This window comes from Mustela putorius, unplaced genomic scaffold (genome assembly GCF_011764305.1).
Source record: "Mustela putorius furo isolate JIRA1106 unplaced genomic scaffold, ASM1176430v1.1 tig00000163_pilon_pilon_pilon, whole genome shotgun sequence".
In the NCBI taxonomy this organism is placed as follows: Eukaryota; Metazoa; Chordata; class Mammalia; order Carnivora; family Mustelidae; genus Mustela; species Mustela putorius.
Window position 1 is genome coordinate 44,793 of NW_025421299.1, and position 22,501 is coordinate 67,293.

Sequence of the window (22,501 nt, forward strand, 5' to 3'; positions counted from 1 at the left end):
GGTATTTGACTGGATGTTTTTCCAGCCATTTTGTTGAAGACATACTTTTTACTCTTGTTTTACAGCAATCCTCAGCAATCACATTGTTTTCTTGGATAATGTAATAAAAGAAAGGAATAAATTTTTAAAAATGCAAAATGGTATTATCAGTCATTCAATGCACATTGACTACTACTGGTAGAAATACTGCAAAGACAAAACTAAAGTTGGCTAAAATTGCACACTACAAAATTTTTTAGAGTTCAAAAACTGATCGAGCATCCCATCTATTTTGTTCATCCTAAGAACCTGTAAGACTTTATCTGGGAAACTCAAAGCTGGTAAAGAAAAGTGATAAACAAATGACAACTACCAGTTATCTAAAAACGGATGTTTTCTTGACTAGAAACTGATGGAGTAATACACTTTTGTTAATATTTATGTATTCAAAATTTGACTTAGCAAAACTGCATTTGGTATAAATTATGGTTTTAAAAACTCATGTTTGCAAAAGCTATAGTCAGTAAAATATTCATAAAAAAGTGACTGAGGAATCAAATCTTTGTTAAAAAGTTTACATGGAAGATAATCCTGAAAGTAACAGTTCATAAAAATGAAACTAAAAATGGACAGCAATGGAGATGAGTTCAAAGTCAATTTCTAAAGCTAGTTTCTCATGAAAATTAATTTTAAGATGATTCTGTTTTAATATTTTAAGCATAAAGTCAAATGTTCTTTGAATCAAAATGGCAGTTTTGAAAAGTACCATATTGTTCTGGGCATATGGTGATGAGCAAGATCAAACCTTGACTAGTTTAGTTGGGATGGCTAATATTAAATAATTTGTCACATAGTTAACTGCTGAGGTAATGCTGAAATAATAAAGCAGGATCTAGCTGGGCAGTAAGGGAAATTTAAATTGTATGGCAGTGTGAACAGAAGGTAATTTAGAATAGTATTTTGGAGGAAGAGGTAGTTGGCCTTTTGGCTAGAAGTAGTATGTTTTCTTGAAGACCATTAAGACTTATGGATTTTAAGAAGGATACACTATCAGATTTACATTAAAAATGGAAAAATATAGTGAATGTGGAAAATGGTTTTAGGGAGTAGAGGTGGCAAGAGAAGATTTCAGTAGGTCTCTTGGGAAGATCCTACAGTAGTAGTACGGTAGCTCAGATCAGAGACGGTGATTTGAGGAAGAGGGGAGGGAGAAGGCAAACAGTACAGAGCTCTGGGAGCCATGTGGGGCTAGAATCACCTGAATCTGTGATTGATTGCCTGTGGAACTGAGAGTAAAGGATGTCAAGCATAATTTCCAATTTTTTTGGCATGAATGAGGATGATGGTACTCTGAGAAATGAGAAAACTGAAGGAGGAGCAATTTTTGGAGAGAAGATAAGTGGGCATGATGAATTGAGATGTTTATGAGACATTCATGTAGACAGGTCTGAGAGGCAATTATGTACAGATACACAGATCTGGAGTCATGATCTGGGCTAGAGAAAAAAATATACGGCTTTATGCAAGGATGGTATTAAATCCATGCGAGTAGATGAACTAATGTAAGGAGAAGGGCACTGTGAGAAGAGGGTCTAAAACTCAGGTTTGATGAGCTGGCAAAGATGTTTTAGAAGAAGCAACCAAAGAAGTAAAAGGAAAAATTGAAATGTGTTAGGAAAGCTTTAAAAATGGGTCCAGTATTTCAAGGAGGAAGTGGTCAACATTGTCCAACACTTTTGAGAACTCTGACAAGACAAAAATACCAATAAATATTGGCAAGGAACTCCTTAATGACCTTTAATGAGGGTGGTTTTGGGGGGGACTGGACTGTAAGCTAGATTGGAGTACAGATCTTCCTTGACATATGGGGTTATGTCCCAATAAACCCACCATAAGTTGAAAATATCGTAGGTCAAAATTGCATTTATAGGGACGCCTGGGTGGCTCGGTCCGTTAAGCTGCTGCTTTTGGCTCAGGTCATGATCCCAGGGTCATGGGATCGAGTCCCGTATTGGGCTCCTTGTCCAGCAGGGAATCTGCTTCTCTCTCTGCCTCTGCCTGCCACTCTGCCTGCTTGTGCTGTCTCTATGACAAATAAATAAATAAAATCTTTTAAAAAATGCATTTATACATCTAGCTTACTGAACATTATAGCTTAGCTCAACCAGTGTTCAGTATCCTCTGAACATTTACATTAGCCTACAATTGGGCAAAATCATTTAACAACCCTATTTTGCAATAGAGTATTAACCATCTCATGTAGTTTATTGAATAGTGACAGTGAGAAACAGAATAGTTGTGAGTGTTTCAGTTGTTCAGCCTCATGATTTCATGGTAGACAGGGAGTTGTGGCTAGCTGCTGCTTTCCAGCTTCACAAGAAAGGATTAGCCTGCTAGCCTGGGAAAAGACCAAAATTCAGAATTTGAAATAGATATTTTTTCCATGGATGTTGAATATCTCTGGTTTCTAGAGTTTTAAAATGTTTATGGTAATTATGTTATTCTTCTTGAACTGATTTATATGACTTTGAGATGATAAGTTTATATTCATTGTTCTCCTGGTAATGCTAGTCCTGACATTTGAATTTCTTAATTTATAAAATACTAACAAGAGTATGATCAAATATTCTTTCATAATTTTAATACCATCTAATTTTTTTGTGCTTTTATTTTTGTTCCAATGACCTTACTACTTAAAGTTGACCATTTCTAACAATGTGGTTTTTATTTTATTTTATTTTTTAATTCTAGTTCACGCAGCCCCTAAAGAAATAACAGTGTTTAAGAGACAAGAAGAGGAAGAACCTCATAGCCTAGTTAAATATTTCAGTGTTCTTTGGTGTAAGGCTTCAAAGAAAAAACACAAAAAGTGGGAAGGTGATGCTGTTCTCATTGTAAAAGGAAAGTCATTTACATTAAAGGATTTGGAAGGCAAAGACATTGGAAGAGGTATTGTGATATTACCTGATGTTTATGATTTGGCCTACAACTAGTATATATCTGAGGTTACATAATTAAAATGATTGGATTTTCTAAAGGGTTAGTTAGATTAAGATGCTCTTTAATTGACTTGCATGTCTAAATTATCTCCATAATAGTTAGTCTAAGAGTCTTATGAACACTAACTCTGAAGCAAATCTCATCCCATGGATTCATTTTCTCTAAAATGAAATAATTATATATGGTTATTTTGGTATTTTTCAGAGATTAAGTTGTTTGTCTTAGTGTACTCACTCCCCAAAGGCTAAATAATTAAAGTTAGAAAGATGTTGATATCACGAGTGGAATATTATGTAATTTCAATGATACCCAAAAAAATTTTGAAAAAAATAACAAGGGAAAAAAAATGGCAAGACATGATCTAAATTAATACATCTAAATTGGAGGTTGTCATTATTTGTATTATAAAATGTTGTCAGGATGATTTGTACTGATACAAGTTAGCTCACAAATTCAGAACACTTAACACCGACCATGTTTTTTATCATTATCTTATTGTTCAGTTTGGAATATGGCCCATTACTGTAAAATTCATCCTATATGTTCATTCATTCATTCATTCATTCATTCATTTAATAATATCGTACTTTATAGTATATAACTGTTAAGTGCCAGGCACTATGCTAGGAGTAACTCCTAGCATATAAATGGATATAATTTATAGTTTAGTGGGGATAGGGCAATGTAATTATAATGATAATTAGGAGACAGTATAATAATTGTTTCAATGAGAATTTGTACTCCATGCAGTAGGAGGTAGAAGGACCATTTAGGTCTGCCTAGGAGGCTGGGGAAAGCTTCATAAGAATTATTTAGGGAAGTATTTGAAGGATAAATAGTTTTGTAGGATATGAGAAAGGGGCATATAAAAGAGGGAATAATATATACAAAGGCACAAAAGCAGGGGAGAATTAAAACTACTGGTTCAGTGTTTCAGGAATTTTTATATTATGTGAAGGTCAGTGAGTGACAAGAGTGTCAAGTTGAGGCTGAACTGAATTATCTGCAGCAGAATTTTTTCATTATAAAAATATTGATGGGTGCTTAGGTGGCTCATTCAGTTAAGTCTCTGATCCTTGGATTTGGCTGATACCATGATTTCAGGGTCATGGGACTGAGTGCAGCATTGGGCTCCTTGCTGGGCAAGCTTGCTTAAGATTCTCTCCTTCTCCCCCGCCCCAACTCTCTCTCAAAAAGGGGGAAAAAAAAAGTCATTTCTCTACAGACTGAGCCAACAAGCACCCCAAGCTATGTTCTCAATAATTAAAGAAGGCCTTGCTTTCTCTAAAGCTTGGCTGATTTTTATAGCTTTATTATTTATTCCTTCTGATTTTTAGTGTTTTTTTTTAAAGACAATATGATAAATTATGTTTTCATTCTGGCTAATGGGTTATACAAGGCTATTTGCATTCAACACGCAGTTTTCATTCTGTAGAGTTATGGGAAGGTGACTATGGTATCAGTAAATGAAATTCACATTCTCCCTTCTCAATTTAAAGGCGTTGCGTATAAATTCAAAGAGCTTGAAAAGATTGAAGAGGGCCACAGACTGATGATTGGTGGAAAAGAAGTAGAAGTCATGGGTATAATCTCTCCAGATGATTTCAATAGTGGCAGATGTTTTCAGTGTGGAGGAGGAAGCTCTGCTATTTCAAGTTTTACTCAAGCTGCCAAGAAGTGTTTCTCTAACCCCTTTAAAAGTGTTTGTAAGTCAAGTTCAAAGGAAAATAGACTGAATGGCTTCCAAGATTGCAGACCACGCCATGACCCATATGCTCCAAGTAAGATGTAAAAAATAATTTAAATATTCTGTTTTTACTGTCAAAAAGTATTTGGCATGTGAATTTACAGCTTAAGTTTTGTTTAAAGTTTTCAGATGAAAGTATGTATTATTCTTCAGGTATATAACTCAAATAAGGAATAATGTTGAAGTTGTATAATATAGTTTGGGAATCATTTAAAAATAAATGTATAATTCTAAGAATATAGTAATGAAAATGTCATATTTGTGTTGAAGGAAAAATATACAAATTGGAGATGTATACACACATACATATGGAAAAGTATACAAATTGGAGAGGTATACATACATATATACATATATATATATGATTTTGAGTAATATCTGACATCTTCAGCAAAAAGAAATATTAGTCAATTCATGAGTCAGGATTAAGCTTATACTTTCTTTTGAGGACTGTATGCCTTGATCGCATGCATTAGTGTATTAAAGTGTTGAATGGTGGTCAAGAATTTAAATTTTATCATGAGAATTCAATTTAATAAATTAATTTTCACATTAATGAATCTAATTTAAAAATCACATTTAAAAATAAAACATCTCCTCTCTTGTTTGTTTTTTAATTGCTTACTCAACAGGAATTTCTTCAGTGCCTTTTTTTGCATTGAGCCCAGAGGTAAATTGTTATCAAAGATCTTCCCATTTAGTTAGGAGACAGACAAGTAAATTTGAATTATAGGGTAGTGTGGTTATTGCAGTCGGGGTACAGAGTAGGCTGCATTCATATTAGTAGTAAAATTAAAAGTACATAAAGAACATAATTAAGTATTTTTTGTAAGTATTATGGAGATAGAATTTTTGAAATAAAGGAGTCTTTGAGATCATTTAGTTCAGTCTCTTTGTGTTTGAAGAAAAGTGAGGTCAGAAAGATGAACTGAAATTGTTGAAATTCAAATAATTAGTGATAAATTCGGGATTAAAAACCCCAAATTAAAAGTTCCTAGCTCTATGTGAGCTTATCAGAGGCTTAATTGAAAGAGAAAGATAGAAAGCAGAGCACAGAAAGCTTTTGCTTCTGATTTTTCTTTTTATCCACATTTTTTTTCTGTCCTGCCATCTCTTTTAACAGGCTTCCTTCTTTATTCTCCTTTCTCTTTGCCTTCCTATTACATAATACAGGGATGTGGGGAACCAAAAGAATGATGTGCTTATTCAAAGATCTGACTTGGAGTCCTGATTTTGCCACTGACCTAACTGGTTCTTTAATTCTTGGGGTAGTCACCTCTCTCTTGGCTTTGTCTTCTCCAGTCTAAAATGTGGGTTCTAATTACTACCATAGAGGCACAGAGTGCTGCTATATGCTATGTATAATAAATACTAGTTGACTGAATGAAGTTTTATAGTGATTATATATACATGGATGTGTGTGTTTGTGTAATATAATTAAGAATCCTTTGTGTAAATGCTAATAAGTAGTTGATGATTCTCATTTATTTATCTTGCCAAGGGTAGAATTAGGTTTTAGGCTTAAAATGAAAACATGAAAGATTTTGTAATCACCAAGTGATGCTTCCTTATTGCGAAGGTAGAGAGAGAGGCATCTTAAAATTTGGACTGGTGTCCCATTACTGTAGTGGTTTAAGTTTTATCTTTCTTAAAGATGGATGTTTTGTTAGTTGGTTTAGATTCTATAGTCTTTCTTATTTCAGTAGTGAATTATCCTCACCTCTGTCTTCCCTTTTTTCCCTTTGTGTTTTTCAAAAGAGAAAAAAAATGGGCCTTTCTTGGTTAGGAACCAACAAGGAATATACTCTTGCTTTGCTACTAGAATACAGGGAATGCCAAGGGCTGAATTTTCCATTTTCACTCTCCCTAATCCTCTACTGCCAGGAAGTGACCTCAAAAATAGGAGTTCCTTTTAGTTGCTCAGAAACCCTAGATCCACAGAAAACTTTCCTCTAGGTGATTGGTAATGGTTAAATGTGACCAAACTCTCATTCCTGTGACTGTGTGTTTCTGCATTGGTGGATATTTATTTAATTTCCTGGAACCTATTTTCTTTATCTTCCCTTCTCATTTCTGTCCTTTTCTTTTTTCTTTTTGTTTTATTTTGAAAGTCTATTACATTTTTTAACTATGATGTAGACATATAAGTATATTCCCCAAATAATTTTGATGAGTTTATTATCTAACTTTAGATTTATTGAGAACTGCTTTCCAGTTATTTGAATTTGAATTTGTATTTTTTGGTGATATTTTAATAAATCCTTTAAATTATATTAGTATATTTCTACTGAATTACCTTATTATTCTACAGTTACTTTTTTTTGCTGCTTTGTAAAGATTCATGAGTTTGACATTCATGAACATAGTAATTAAAGCAAATAATTATGGCAAAGTCAATGGAAAATTTGTCATCCTTTCTTAATTCTTCTGATTAATAGAAGTAATAGTCATTGTTTGTGTGAACAGAAATGAAGATAATGGAAGCCTTATGTTAAATTTGGGGTACCTTTCTAAAATAAGAAGCTGTGAGCATTAGCAGCTGCAACTTGGCAAAATTCCAACCTGTAGTTTCAGTTGGAGATAGTTCTCTTTGCTCTGAATACTGAACTATTAAATGTTATGGCTTACTGAATTCTTTACTAAACAATAGTAAATTTCATTGGTTTTGAAGTACTTTGAGGCATATGAAGTTTGGAAAGCTCTTTGAAATTCTCTGCCTGAAATCTTACATCAATAAGACATGAGATTATTTTTAAATTTTCTTTTCTTGCCTACTATCAGTATTACTAAATGTCCAGCTTCCCCCCCCCACAAATGATAGCAAATAATTATAGGCTATGAGTAATTAAAGCAAGTTAATATAGTTACTGACAAAGTGAAATTGCCATACGTTAATAGTTAAACTTTCATCTTTTTCTTAAGATTCTCTTGTAATGTCACGACCCAACAATAATTGCCAGTGGACATTCAATAAGAATTGTTTTCCTATTGTGGATGTGGTGATAGATCCTCACCTTGTATATCATCTTCGACCACATCAGAGAGAAGGAATCATATTCCTTTATGAATGTGTAATGGGAATGAGGTAGGAAAATAAATTATTTGTTTAGTCTAATCTGAGTTTTTTGCTTTTTTTTGTTTAAAGATTTTATTATTATTTTTTTTAAGTAATCTATCCACCCAACATGGGGCTTGAACTCATAACCCTGAGATCAAGGGTCACATGCTCTACTGATTGAACCAACCAGGCAGGTACCCTTAGTCTGATCTGAGGTTGTTTTTTTTTTTTTAAAGATTTTATTTATTTATTTGACAGACAGAGATCACAGATAGGCAGAGAAGCAGGCAGAGAGAGAGGAAGGGAAGCAGGCTCCCTGCTGAGCAGAGAGCCCATGCGGGCTCGATCCTGACCCTGGGATCATGACCTGAGCTGAAGGCAGAGGCTTTAACTCACTGAGCCATCCAGGTGCCCCTGATGTGAGTTTTGATTTAGCCTGTAACATAATGGTTTTCTACGGATACCTGGATGGCTCAGTCTGTCAAGCATCTGCCTTTGGCTCAGGTCATGATCCCAAGATCCAGTCCTGCATTGGGCTCCTTGCTCAGCAGGGAGTGTGCTTCTCCCTTTGACCACCCCCCATGTCCCCCCCCCCGCATTCTCTCTGTCAAGTAAATAAATAAAAAACTTAAAAAAATGGTTTTCTAGAAAAAACCCGATATAATGAGTCTTAGTACATCATGAATAATACTTAATGTATACATTTATTCTTTTTTAAAAAAATTAACATATAGTGTATTATTTGCCCCAGGGGTACATATCTGTGAATCATCAGGCTTACGCATATCACAGCACTCACCATAGCACAGACCCTCCCAATGTCCATAACCCAGCCAGTGTGCATTTATTCTAAAAGTGATTCTTGAGGAGGCCTTGTGCCAGACATCCTGCTAGGAGCTGAGCATATAGGAGTCAGGGCCATGGTCCCTACCCTTAAGTAGTTTTTAAAATATTTGAGGGAATAGGTAAATATAATCAACCTGAATATGGTACGATAAGAGCTTACTAGTATGAGAAAGGGTTATAGGGGCAAAATGGAAGTAGCCTTTAATTCTGCTTATGGAAAAAACATTTTCTTCTAGTCTCACTTCTACTTTAAAAAAAAAAAAAAAAGAGCTCCCCAACTCCCTTTTTTGAATTTTTTTTTTTCAGATTTTATTTATTTATTTGACACAGAGAGAGCAAGCACATAAGCGACAGAGAAGCAGTCTCGGGGAGCCTGACCTGGGGCTCAATTCCAGGACTCTGGGATCATGACCTGAGCCAAAGGCAGACACTTAACTAACTGAGCCACCCAGGTGCCCCTCCCCCACTTCCATTTATTTAATTATTCATTCATTCATTCATTTATTTTTTTAAAAAGATTTTATTTATTTATTTGACAGAGAGATACAGCGAGAAAGGGAACACAAGCAGGGGGAGTGGGAGAGGGAGAAGCAAGCTTTCTGCTGGGCAGGGAGCCCGATGTGGGGCTCAGTCCCAGGACCCTGGGATCTTGACTTGAACAGAAGCCAGACGCCTAACAACTGAGCCACCCTGAGCCACTATATGTAACGCACCCTCCCCAACTCCCTTTTAAATAGAGTTTTCTGATAAAGAATTGTGGTGTCCTCTCTTAAAGATACTTTAGAGGATATACATAGACACGAAAAAGCCAGACAAAGGAAGTAAAAAAGAATCAAAGGAATCTGCTAACATCTTGTTATATTTCCTTCTAGTTCTTTTTCTTTTGTTTTAATGCATAGACCTTGATTTTTAAATTGACCGTTTAATAGGGAATTGAGATAATAAATTCCCCCAAACTCTTATTTTTAAAGATTTTATTTATTTGACAGAGAGAGATACGACGAGAGAGGGAACACAAGCAGAGGGAATGGAGAGGGAGAAGCAGGCTCCTGCTGGGCAGGGAGCCTGATGTGCAGCTTGATCCCAGGACCCTGGGATCCTGACCTGAGCCAAAGGCAGATGCTTAACGACTGAGCCATCCAGGCGCCCCCTCCCCAAACTCTTTGATGAAGAACCCTTTGATGACAGGTTAAGGGAATACTAAATCCCAGAAACTTCGTAGACTCATGTTCTTTCTCAAAATATGCTTTTCTTTTTGGAGATTTTGTCTCATTTGGCTGGGAGGGGATCTTTAATTTCTTCTCTTTTACTTTTCAATGTAATCAAACCTGAACTTTTAATTATTTTGAACTCTTAAAGATCTTTGATTCCAGATCTTTTCTGGCACCCCACTGCAGCAGTGCTGGTACCTGATGTCCTACAATTTTATTTTGTCTGGATTTTTGCAGTAGTACTTATATGTCTGGTTCTGATGCTCCTCAAATTCATTCTACTTATTGCTACTAGCTTGATTTTTCTGAAAAGCAGTTCTGAACATGGCATCCCTTTGCTTAAAATGTTTCAGACTCTCAGAACTGAGAGCAGTGTTTCCTGATGTATTATATGCACTTCACTGGTGGGATGTGGGATCATTTTAGGTGGACATGGACAAGCCTTGTTTTTTATTTTATTTTGTTTTATTTAAAAAAATTGAAGGATTTTATTTTTAAGCAATTTTTAAAAAAGATTTATTAGTCGAGAGAAAAAGAGAGAGAGAGTGCAAGTGTGTGTGGGGAGAGGGGCAGAGAGAGACGGCTCTGCTGAGCGTGGAGCCAGATGTGGGGCTCCATCTCATGACCCGGAGATCATGACTTGAACCGAAACCAAGAGTCGGATGCTTAACCTGACTGAGCCACCCAGGTGGCTCTGCCTGTCATCTCTATACCTAATGTGGAACTCGAACTCACAACCCCGAGATAAAGAGTTGCACACTCCACCCACCAAACCAGTCAGGAGCCCCATACTTTGTTTTTAAATTCCGATAGTATTTAATTAGTGAATTATTAGAAAAAAGTAGCATATTAAGTCCTTAGTTTCCTGGATTTATTATCCTTGGAATTTTAAAATAAATCTAAATAAAAAGAAGTTGACTTAAAAATAGATGATAACACATATGATATCACATATCGCAAAATTAGTGGTGTTTGGGAGACACCTGCAAGATGCAGTCGGAACTTTCAAGAGTAAGTATGCCTGCCGTCTTTAGTCTCTTCCTGTCTTGCCAGGTTCATAGCCTTTGTGTTTCCTTGCTTGGAATTCAGTTCAAGCTCCAACTATGTTGAACCTTCACCTTTGAAAAGGGCCATCTTTTTAACGAAACCTTCCTGCTTTCTTCCTTCCACTGTCGAAGGATGGATTACTATTTTTTCTCTGCCACTCACTACATCTCAGTTGGCATTTGGTCTTGCACTGTCACATTGTTGATATAAAATGATAATAATGGGGTGCCTGACTGGCTGGTTTAGTTGGTAGAGCATGCATCTCTTGATCTCACAGTTGTGAGTTTGAGCCCCAATGTTGGGTGTAGAGATTACTTAAAAAAAATAAAATCTTAAAAAAATGATAATAGAGGCATCTGACTGGCTCACTCAGTTAAGTGTCTATCTTAGGCTCAGGTCTGATCCTAGCGTCCTGGGATTGAGCCCTGTGTCAGGCTCCTTGCTCAGTGGGGAGCCTGCTTCTCCCTTTGCCTGTCGCTCCCCCTATTTGAGCTCTCTCTCTCACTGGCAAATATATAAAATCATTTTAAAAAATGATAATAATGGCTATAGTTCATGTTTGTGATTTTTTTTCTGTACTTTGAAATGGAAAGCATAGCTGATTTTTGGATATTATTTTTACTAATAAGAAAATGGGTTAAACTATAATAAAACTGTACTTATTTTAAATTCCAGTTAATATATAGTGTAGTATTAAGTTTCAAGTGTACAATTGAGTCATTCAACATTATTTTTTGTTTTTTTAAAGATTTTATTTTTTTTGACAGAGAGAAACAGTGAGAGAAGGAATATAAGCAGGGGGAGTGGGAGAGGGAGAAGCAGGCTTCCTGCTGAGCAGGGAGCTCAATGAGGGGGTAAATCCCAGGACCCTGGGATCCTGACCTGAGCTGAAGGCAGATGCCTAACGACAGCCACCCAAGCACCCTTAGTCATTCAACACTACTTTTTTTTTTAATTTATTTTTTATTTTTAAAAATATTTTATTTATTTATTTGACAGAGAGAGAGAGAGATCAGAAGTAGGCAGAGAGAGAGAGGGAAGCAGGCTCCCTGCTGAGCAGAGAGCCGGAAGCAGGGCTCAATCCCCGGACCCTTGAGATCATGACCTGAGTCGGAGGCAGAGGCTTAACCCACTGAGCCACCCAGGTGCCCCTGTCATTCAACACATCTGTATAATGCCTGGTGCTCATCACAAGTACCTCCTTAATGCCCATCACCTATTTCACCCATTCCCCCACCCTCCTCAGGCCTGGTCACCATCAGTTTGTTCTCTATAGTTGAGTCTGTTTTTTGGTTTGCCTCTCTTTTCTTCCCCCATGCTTGTTTGTTTTGTTTCTTAAATTCCACATATGAATCAATATAACTCATCACTAGGGAAATACAAATCAAAACTATAATGAGGTAACCACCTCACACCTATCAGAATGGCTAAAATCAGCAACACAAGAAACAACAGGTGTTGGAGAGGATATGAAGAAATAGGAACACTCTTACATTGTTGGGGAATGCAAAGTGGTGCAACCACTCTGGGAAACGGTATGGAGGTTCCTCAAAAAGTTAAAAATAGAACTACCTTATGATGAAGCAAATATTTGTGAAAGAATACAAAAATACTAATTCAAAGGGATACACACACCTCAATGTTTATAGCAGCATTATCTACAATAGCCAAATTATGGAAACAGCGCAAGTGTCTATTGAATGATGAATGGATAAAGAAGATGTAATGTATATACACAATGGAATACATTACTCTGCCATAAAAAAGAATGAAATCTTGTCATTTGCTATGACATGGAAGGATTTAGAATATTATGCTAAGTGAAATAAGTCAGAGAAAGAACACATACTTATTTTTGGTACTATGCTTAGTTCCTTTGGACTGTATAACTTAAAGTATATATAAATAGATGACTGGGTGGCTCGGTTGGTTAAGTGTCTGCCTCTGGCTTGGGTCATGGTCCCAGGGTTGGGGGATTGAGGCCTGTGTCGGGTTCTCTGCTCGGTGGGGAGTCTGCTTTTCCCTCTCCTTCTGCCCATGCATGCTCTCTTTCTCTCTTTCAAATAAATAAATAAATAAAATCTTAAAAAAATAAAAAATATATAAATATATATCAAAACTTCAAAAGCTATGAAGTGATATAAACGTGCCACTTATAAATAACATTCCTTATAATATTTAATTTTAAATTGCATTAACTGAGTAGATTTGTAACATAAGATTTGTAACCAAGTTACATGTATTAGACCAATATATAGTTTTTTCTTTTTTCCTTACAGTGCAAGGAGCTCTAAGATTGAGGACTTCATTTACTGCCAGATAATCATAAATACAGCTCAACAGATCTTTCTGGTTAAGACTGCAATGTAGTTTAGTGTTTTGATGTCTAGTGCTGAACCTGATAAAAATTGCTCAACTATTAGTGATGAGAAGCACAGTTATAGTTAAATTATTCTAATGTAGGTATAAAATTGGGATATATTTCTAGTCTCTAAATATATGCATATGAAAGTAACATGATTTGGATTCAACTGTCGAATTTCAGATTTATTTTAGTAATTTAGTTGACAGTAAATATATAATGAATATAATTATCAAAGATTCAAAAGAGAGATGTGTTGTAAATCAGCTGAATCAAACTGGAAAAAGGGTTTGGCACGGGGTAGAGTTTGTCCTAATTACAAAATACCAGCTTTTGGTTCTTGACTAATAACCAATGATATTAGGGGCATAAAATATTTTCCTATTGTGACTAAAAGAAGTATAATTATTTCTAACAGAGTGAATGGCAGATGTGGAGCTATTCTTGCTGATGAAATGGGTTTAGGGAAAACATTGCAATGTATTTCGCTCATCTGGACTCTGCAGTGTCAGGGACCCTATGGAGGCAAGCCAGTAATAAAGAAGACGCTTATTGTCACACCTGGAAGCTTGGTGAATAATTGGAAGAAGGAATTTCAAAAATGGCTAGGAAGTGAAAGAATCAAAATATTTCCTGTTGATCAGGTAAGAGACTTATCGCAGTTCAGCCTTGGTCATTTTCTAAATCTCTATGCTTTTCTTTTCTTTTTTTTTTAAGATTTTATTTATTTATTTGAGAGTGAGAGAGAGCATGAGAGGGGAGAAGGTCAGAGGGAGAAGCAGACTTCCCATGGAGCTGGGAGCCCGATGTGAGACTCGATCCTGGGACTCTGGGATCATGACCTGAGCCGAAGGCCGTTGCTTAACCTACTGAGCCACCCACGCGCCCCTCTCTATGCTTTTGAAATCAACACTGCAGTTTTCACTGTCTGTAGGGTAGTTTTTTAAATGCATGTAACTCCCCAACCTTTGCAGAAAAACATCTTGGCTTACAATTTGGCTCTTTGAGTTAACATATTCTAATTAATGTCTGTCAGGAATATGCTGCTTAAATTTGATTTTATAGTTTTAGCCCATAATTTGTTAAATATTGTCTTTTTTTTTTTTTTTAGGACCACAAAGTAGAAGAATTCACTAAATCTCCATTTTATTCTGTTCTTATCATCAGTTATGAAATGTTACTTCGTTCTTTGGATCAAATTAAGAGTATAAAATTTGATCTTCTAATCTGTGATGAGGGCCATCGTTTGAAGAACAGTGCCATTAAGACAACTACAGCCCTCATGAGCCTCTCCTGTGAGAAAAGAATAATTCTAACTGGTCAGTATTTACTCTGGGGATGATATGATAGAATTTTTGCCTACTTATACAAGATTTGTAATATGCTTGGCATACAAAGAATTGGTGGTGCTGGAAGAGGTGCGTATTAATAAACCTATGGTCATTGATTCTTGGTAGGATTCTGAATTTTCAAATCCCTGTGTAATTTTCTGCATCCTAGATTTTGGAGATTTTGAAAAATAAATACAATGGTATCATGGTAAAGAATGTAGGAGATGGGTCTGTACTACCTCTGCTTGGTTCCTAAGGATGATATTTATAGCTGTACAACTTTGGGCAAGTTATTTAACTTCTCTATGCCTCAGTTTCCTTATCTGTGAAATAAGGATTATAATACTTTATTATAGGGTTATTAACAGTTACTGTGAAGGTCAAAGGAGTTAATTCACATAAAGTTCTTAGAAGATTACCTGACCCATGGTAAATGCTTAATATAAGTATCTCTTGTTTTTATATGTGTATGCTGCATGCACATAATTTATTGATGACCAAACTTGCTGGCCCAAGCTGTCTGGAAAGGTGGGATGGCCCATATGTAAATACAAGAATCTTTTTCTACTCACTTCTTTTTAGCCTGTATTAGAATCAGGCCTGATTAGCTTTCCTCCCATACCTCACTTTGGTCTTGTGTGGTCCTTCCAATTTCTGGAGAATTATCCTTGTTTGAAGGAGAGCTTCCACTCTCCCCTGCAACTTGGTCAATGGTTGACTCATATGGAGGTAAGTGGAAAATGCCAGAGCCCTTGCTTTAGGGTAATTTCAGGACCAACTTTATGGTATAATCTATATTCTGAGCCATCCTCCCTTAGTTTCTTTTCCTGCTATTCTCTGATTCCATTATTCTTTTTCTCCTGAGAGCTCTCCCTCCATAAATGTATAGCCAAATCCCTGTCTCAGACTGTGCTCCTGGAGAACCCAATCTAAGACACAAATCCTTTCCTGCATCGATTATTGGCAGATGGGATCAGACTATCATGAGTGGCTTGCATGAGTTAGCTGGGGTTGGATGAATATCTGGAAGCCAGCCATAGGATCCTTATACCTTTGTTTCCCCTCTTTCTTTCTTGCCTTTCTCATTCTGCCTATCTTTTTTTTTTTTTCATTTTTTAAAGAAGATTTTATTTATTTATTTGACAGAGAGAGATCACAAGTAGGCAGAGAGGCAGGCAGAGAAAGAGGGGGAAACAGGCTCCCTGCTGAGCTGAGAGCCCGATGTGGGGCTTGATTCCAGGACCCTGGAATCATGACCAGAGCCGAAGGCAGAGGCTTAATTCACTGAACCACCCAGGTCCCCCTCATTCTGCCTATCTTTGTTAGTCATCATCATGGATGTTCATTTAAAGGCTTACTAACAAAATATATACCAACATAAATATATTTCCTCTAATTCTTTCTACTTTGGGTCCAAAAATTTAGAACTGACTAGATGTATTAAAAAAATTAATAAGCATTTGTCCTGGGGTTGACTCACTTAATTTTGAAGCAAGTAATCATTAAATTCTCCGGCATTGTGAAATTTATGTTGTCTGTGTTAATGAAGAAGTGCATTTTTATTCACTTCTTATATTATCTCATTTATATTTTTGGGCAACTTTTTCTTTTTTTTTTTTTAAAGATTTTATTTATTTATTTGTCAGAGAGAGGGAGATCGAGAAAGCAAGCACAGGCAGGCAGAGGCAGAGGGAGAAGCAGGCTCCCTGCTGAGCAAGGGGGCCGATGTGGGACTCGATCCCAGGACCCTAGGATTATGACCTGAGCCAAAGGCAGCTGCTTAACCAGCTGAGCCACCCAGGCGTCCCATGGGCAACTTTTCTAGTCCATTATTTGAATGGCCATCTGAAATTACAATGTTGGATTATGCTAATTTACATGTTCTTTGGATGTAATTATTGAAACATGCTAATGTTTCTTTAAAAATTAGTTAGCAAAAGTTATTGAGTATGCAGTATATGCAGTGTATGTTAATCCATTTGTGTCAATCTTTAGGATTAGTGAAGATCTCAATCTGATCTGAAACCTTTGAAAGGTAATAGGTGCCATTCACTGAGGGCTTACTAAATGTTAAATACTATGCTATAGTGTGCATACGCTGTCTTTGCCTTTCACTGTAATACTACTGGGAAATTGATATCTTCCCACTTTTATAAGTGAAAAAGTTCTGAATTTAACTTAAAGAAGCACTTAAGAAGCTTGTCCAGAATCACACAGTTGTAATAATATTAAGAATCACTAAAAGTTATAGAACATTTATTGTGCTTTAGGTCTTATTCTTAGTATGTGGATCAATAATTTGATCCTCACAACCCTAGGAGCTGCATTTTATAGAAATAAACTGAGGTATGTGACTCACTCAGGGTCACTCAGAGAGTAAATGATACAGGTGGGATCTGATCCCAGGCTAGTCAGACTCCAGAGCCTGTATGCAGCCGCTATGCTGAATTTAGTACACAGTTAAAACCAGAGTTACAAATTTATTTGGTTCTTAATAGTTTTTGTTCCACTGGATTTGGCTGCTCTTTCTCAGTGCTAAAGGCTTTATTTTAGTTCTTTTAGGGAGGAGAGTACAACTTTCAATAAATATCTGTGACTGTAAAACACAAATTTGACCTTTCATCACTTTTTTCTTTCTTTAGGTACTCCAGTTCAGAATGATCTTCAAGAATTTTTTGCACTAATTGATTTTGTAAATCCAGGAATATTAGGTTCTTTGTCGTCTTACAGAAAAATATACGAAGAACCCATTATTATATCGAGACAGCCTTCTGCTTCTGAGGTATAATTTACTGTTATAAAAAAGGTTAAAAAAAAGCAGTATGCCCAGGAAGGTCATCCACAAACTTGGGCATTATTTAATTCAGAAAAAATTAAATTAGTGAATTCTTTACTTTTCCCACAATCCTTCAGCTGAGTCTTCCTGCATTCTTTACTTTAGAAAATACCACATTAAAAAAAATCATAAGTAGGTACTTTATTAGGTACTTCACAAAGAATTATAAATGGTAGTAAACATATACAAAAATATTCATTTTTACCAGTATTGAAAAAATACACCAAAATAATAATAAAATAACTTTTATATTCTTCTACTGGTGTTTTAGTTGGCTCAGTTTACATAGGAATAGCAAGTAAAGATGAAAATACTGTCCTCTACTGTTGGGAATGTCAATTTGTACAACTGGAGAATAGTTGAGCAGCATGTATCAAAAGCCTTACAATTGTATATATTTTGTGGTGTGGCAATACCACTTTTAGGAATTTATTATAGAGAAATAATTGTAGATGTGCTTAAAGATTTTAGCTGTGTTGTGTAAGGGTAAAAAAGTATAAGGAGGAGCTCAGTGGGTTAAAGCCTCTGCCTTCGGCTCAGGTCATGATCTCAGGGTCCTGGGATTGAGACCCGCATCAGGCTCTCTGCTCAGTGGGGAGCCTGCTTCCCCTCTCTCTCTCTTTCCACCTGCCTCTCTGCCTACTTGTGATCTCTGTCTGTCAAATAAATAAATAAAATCTTAAAAAGAAAAAAAGAAGTATAAGGAAACAAATTGGAAACAGACATTTTTAAAGGTTGGAAAATGGTTAAAGCAGAGTCTTCATGTTGTATACACAATACTTCATTGAATCAAAATAATACCAATTCTAAGATGCATTTTTATTTTATGCACCACTAAGGAAAACATGCTATCAATCGTAGTTATAAGAAGTCATTGCTTATAAAAAGCAATCTATATCAGAGAAGTTAAAGTGTAAAAAAAAATATGTCTCAGAATTAATAAAATATGATACTCAGCAAATATTTATTGAGCATTTCCCATGAACTGTACAAAATAATAACTTATGAATATATTTAATAGCATGGAAAATATCCATCATACATTATTTGAAAGTAAAATAACATTCATTTATTTACTTAACACTTATACGTTAAACACCTGTAGCGGGCCAAATGCAAAGTGTTAGATGCTAGGGGATACAGTGAAGAGCCAAACTGACTGGTGCCTTGTTCCCATGAAGCTTAAACTATAGAGAGCCTGTTTTGTTACAAACAGGAAAATAAAAATAAAAATGAAGTGTGAAATACATTTATATATTGACAAAGAAAAAAGACTTGGGAGATAGATATAAAAGTCATGACAGCAGTGGTTGTTTCTATTTGATTAAAGTTGGTTTTAATTTTCTTAATTTACATAACTATATTTTCTGACTTTTCTCCACTGATCCTATTTTGTAATAAAAGTTGAAAATAGTTTTAACAGGGGAATTTTTTATGACTTTTTACACATGGGATTTATTTTAAGCTTCACTGTGAAGTTATGTATGCTCAAAAGAGAATTTAAACATATATTTCACTTATATTGTATTTTGACTTGAGGTACTGTGGTAAGAACTTAGAAACTAAAGGAAATAGACAAATTGGAAACAAACATTTTTTTAAAAAGAATTTATTTATTTATTTATTTGTCGAGAGTGAGAGAGAGAGAACACAAGTAGGCAGAGTGGCAGGCAGAGGCAGAGAGAGAAGCAGATTACCCACTGAGGAAGGAGCCCGACGTGGGAGTCAATCCCAGGACCCTTGGATTATGACCTGAGCTGATGGCAGTGGCTTCACTGACTGAGCCACCCAGGCCTCCCTTTTTTTTTTTTTTTTTTAATTATTAGATTATGTTAGTCACATCGTTAGTTTTTGATGTAGTGTTCCAAAATTCATTGTTTATATATAACCCCCAGTGCTCCATGCAGTATGTGCTATACCCATTATCAGGTGAACACATTTCCCACTCCCCTACCCTCTAAAACCCTCAGTTTGTTTCTCAGAGTCCACAGTCTCTCATGGTTAATCTCCCCCTCCAATTACCCTCCTTCATTTTTCCTTTCCTTCTCCTAATGTCCTTCATACTATTCCTTATGTTCATAAGTAAGTGAAATCATATGATAATTGACTTTATCTGCTTCACTTATTTCACTCAGCATAATCTTTTCCAGTCCCATCCATGTTGATGCAAAAGTTGGGTATTCATCATTTCTGATGACTGAGTAATATTCCATTGTATGTATGGGCCACATCTTCTTTATCCATTCATCTGTTGAAGGTATCTCGGCTTTTTCCACAGTTCGGCTATTGTGGACATTGTTGCTATGAACATTGGGGTGCATATGGCCCTTCTTTTCACTACATCTGATCTTGGGGGCAAATACCTAGTAGTACAATTGCCTGGTCATAGGATAGCTCTATTTTTAATTTTTTGAGGAACCTCCACACTGTTTTCCAAAGTGGCTGCACCAACTTGCATTCCCACCAAGAGAGTAAGAGGGTTTCCCTTTCTCCATATCCTCTCCAAAATTTGCTGTTTCTTGCCTTGTTAACTTTTGCCATTCTAGCTGTGTAAGGTGATATCTCAATGTGGTTTTGATTTGAATTTCCCTGATGGCTAATGATGAACTTTTTTTTCATGTGTCTGTTAGCCATTTGTATATCTTCATTGAAGAAGTGTCTGTTCATGTCTTCATGCTCATTTTTTGACTTGATTATCTTTTTTTGTGTGTTGAGTTTGAGAAGTTCTTTATAGATCTTGGGTATCAACCCTTTGTCTGTAGTGTCATTTGCGAATATCTTCTCCCATTCCATGGGTTGCCTCTTTGTTTTGTTGACTGTTTCCTTTGCTATGCAGAAGGTTTTGATCTTGATGAAGTCCCAAAAGTTCATTTTTGTTTTGGTTTCCCTTGCCTTTGGAGATGTGTCTTAATTACTATAGCTGATATTGAAGAGGTTACTGCCTATGTTCTCCTCGAGGATTTTGATGGATTCCTGTCTCACAATGAGGTCTTTCATCAGAAACTAACATTTCTAATGAACAATGTGTAATGATTTTAAAAGAATTAGCTGTGCCTTTTGTCAGTGATTTATCATAGTTTTAATTTTAGGATCAATAACGTGTCAAAATACTTGCTTCCAAGAATTTGCTATTTGATGAACTAGTTCTTTGTTGATGATTTTAAGATTATGTACCATGACAATCTTCATATAAAAGCTTACTTTTAGAATAATTTTTGTGTGTGGATTGTTGATTTCTGATGGTTCTCAATGGTGCCAATAGCCAAACAAGGATTTAGGAGACTGGTTTCATTTAATTAAATGATTATGCTGAACATTTAAAGAGATGATGGTTGGTTTTTCTATCTCATATTTTAAAAAAAAATCTGAAGAGACATAATTAGTAAATGTTTTATTATTATAAGATGTTTAATATCCCTTTTAACTGCAAGTACTGTTTGTTTATAACACTTTTAAGTCTGCGAATTTTTCCGTAGGAAGAAAAAGACTTAGGAGAGAAAAGAGCAGCTGAACTTACTTGCCTTACTGGACTCTTTATCCTTAGAAGAACCCAAGAAGTCATTAATAAATATCTTCCACCTAAAATAGAGAATGTAGTCTTTTGTCGACCAGGAGCGCTACAGATTGAACTTTATCGAAAGCTGTTGAATTCTCAAGCTGTTAAATTCTGCCTTCGAGGATTGTTGGGAAATAGTCCTCATCTAATATGTATAGGAGCTCTTAAAAAACTGTGCAATCACCCCTGCCTGTTGTTCAGCTCTATAAAGGTAAGTAGCATGTGAGACTGTGTCAAGAATATAAGCTCAGGGTTTTGTATCACATGAATCTGATTGGTAGATTGGGCCAATCCCAGGGGATTGCATTTTTGGGTTTTCCAAAAACTTTACGGCCTCTCCTGTATTTTTCATCTGTACAGCTTATCCAGTCTTCTTTTTGTTGAGAGACTGTCCATACTGGACAGAACTAGGAGTGAAATGGATGTGAGGCACTGCCTTTTAGAGTTTGCCCCATGCCCTTTGGTATCTTGTCTAATAATTTGCTGTGATTTCTCTCCCTATTTTTTTTTTAAGATTTTATTTACTTATTTGACAGAGCTCACAAGAAGGCAGAGAGGCAGGCAGAGAGTGAAGGGGAAGCAGAGTCCCTGCTGAGCAGAGAGCCCGATGCGGGACTTGATCCCAGGACTCTGGGATCATGACCTGAGCTGAAGGCAGAGGCTTTAACCCACTGAGCCATCCAGGTGCCCCTCTCTCCCTATTTTATATAGCCAATCAGTTTTGTTTGGTTCAGACACATACAAAATTTAGCATTGAAAATAACTTAATTTTTTACCCTTATAAAAGTAACACATGATACATACAATTTGTATGAAATTTACAAAATTCAGAAAATCAGAAGAAAATTAAAGTCATCTGCTGGTTAGAACGTAAATTGGTACAGCTGAGAGATAGTTGGCAATATAAAGATTTTATTTATTTATTTGACAGAGAGATCCAAGTAGGCAGAGAGGCAGGCAGAGAGAGAGGGAAGCAGGCTCCCCACTGAGCAGAGAGCCTGATGCGGGGCTCGATCCCAGGATGCTGAGATCACAACCTGAGCCAAAGGCAGAGGCTTAACCCACTGAGCCACCTAGGCGCCCCAAATAGTTGGCAATATATATCAAAGGCTTAACATTATATATGTTTTGTGGTCTTGGCAGTATGTTTAAGAATTTATTATAAAGAAATAAAGCTCTCTAGCCAGAAAAAAACCCATATTTTGATATTAATAATCTTAGCCAGTACTTAATAAGCACTTGTCTTGTAACAAATTAAATGCTTTTCTCATATTATTTTGCATATTTTTTATAAAACTTTGCGGAATAAGTATTGTTATTACTCCCCGTTTTATGGTAAGAGAACAGGGACTAAAAAGTATGCATATATATAATTGGCTCTAGAGAAATTTAATTTTTTTAATTTAATTTAATTTTATTATTTTTTAATTTTTTATTTTTTATAAACATATATTTTTATTCCCAGGAGTACAGGTCTGTGAATCACCAGGTTTACACACTTCACAGCACTCACCAAAGCACATACCCT

General features: G+C 35.9%; 1 protein-coding gene across 3 annotated transcripts in view; it reads left to right on the top strand.

Annotated features, from left to right (window-relative positions):
- RAD54B (RAD54 homolog B) overlaps positions 1-22,501 on the top strand; it is a 79,171-nt gene that overhangs the window by 34,462 nt on the left and 22,208 nt on the right. For all 3 annotated transcript variants that reach the window (XM_045075815.1, XM_045075816.1, XM_004768557.3), the window contains 7 exons: positions 2,731-2,928; positions 4,479-4,760; positions 7,649-7,811; positions 13,669-13,894; positions 14,362-14,569; positions 17,224-17,363; positions 20,894-21,184. In XM_045075815.1, coding sequence (XP_044931750.1) covers positions 2,731-2,928; positions 4,479-4,760; positions 7,649-7,811; positions 13,669-13,894; positions 14,362-14,569; positions 17,224-17,363; positions 20,894-21,184 — 1,508 coding nt within the window. The remainder of the gene's footprint in view (positions 1-2,730; positions 2,929-4,478; positions 4,761-7,648; positions 7,812-13,668; positions 13,895-14,361; positions 14,570-17,223; positions 17,364-20,893; positions 21,185-22,501) is intronic.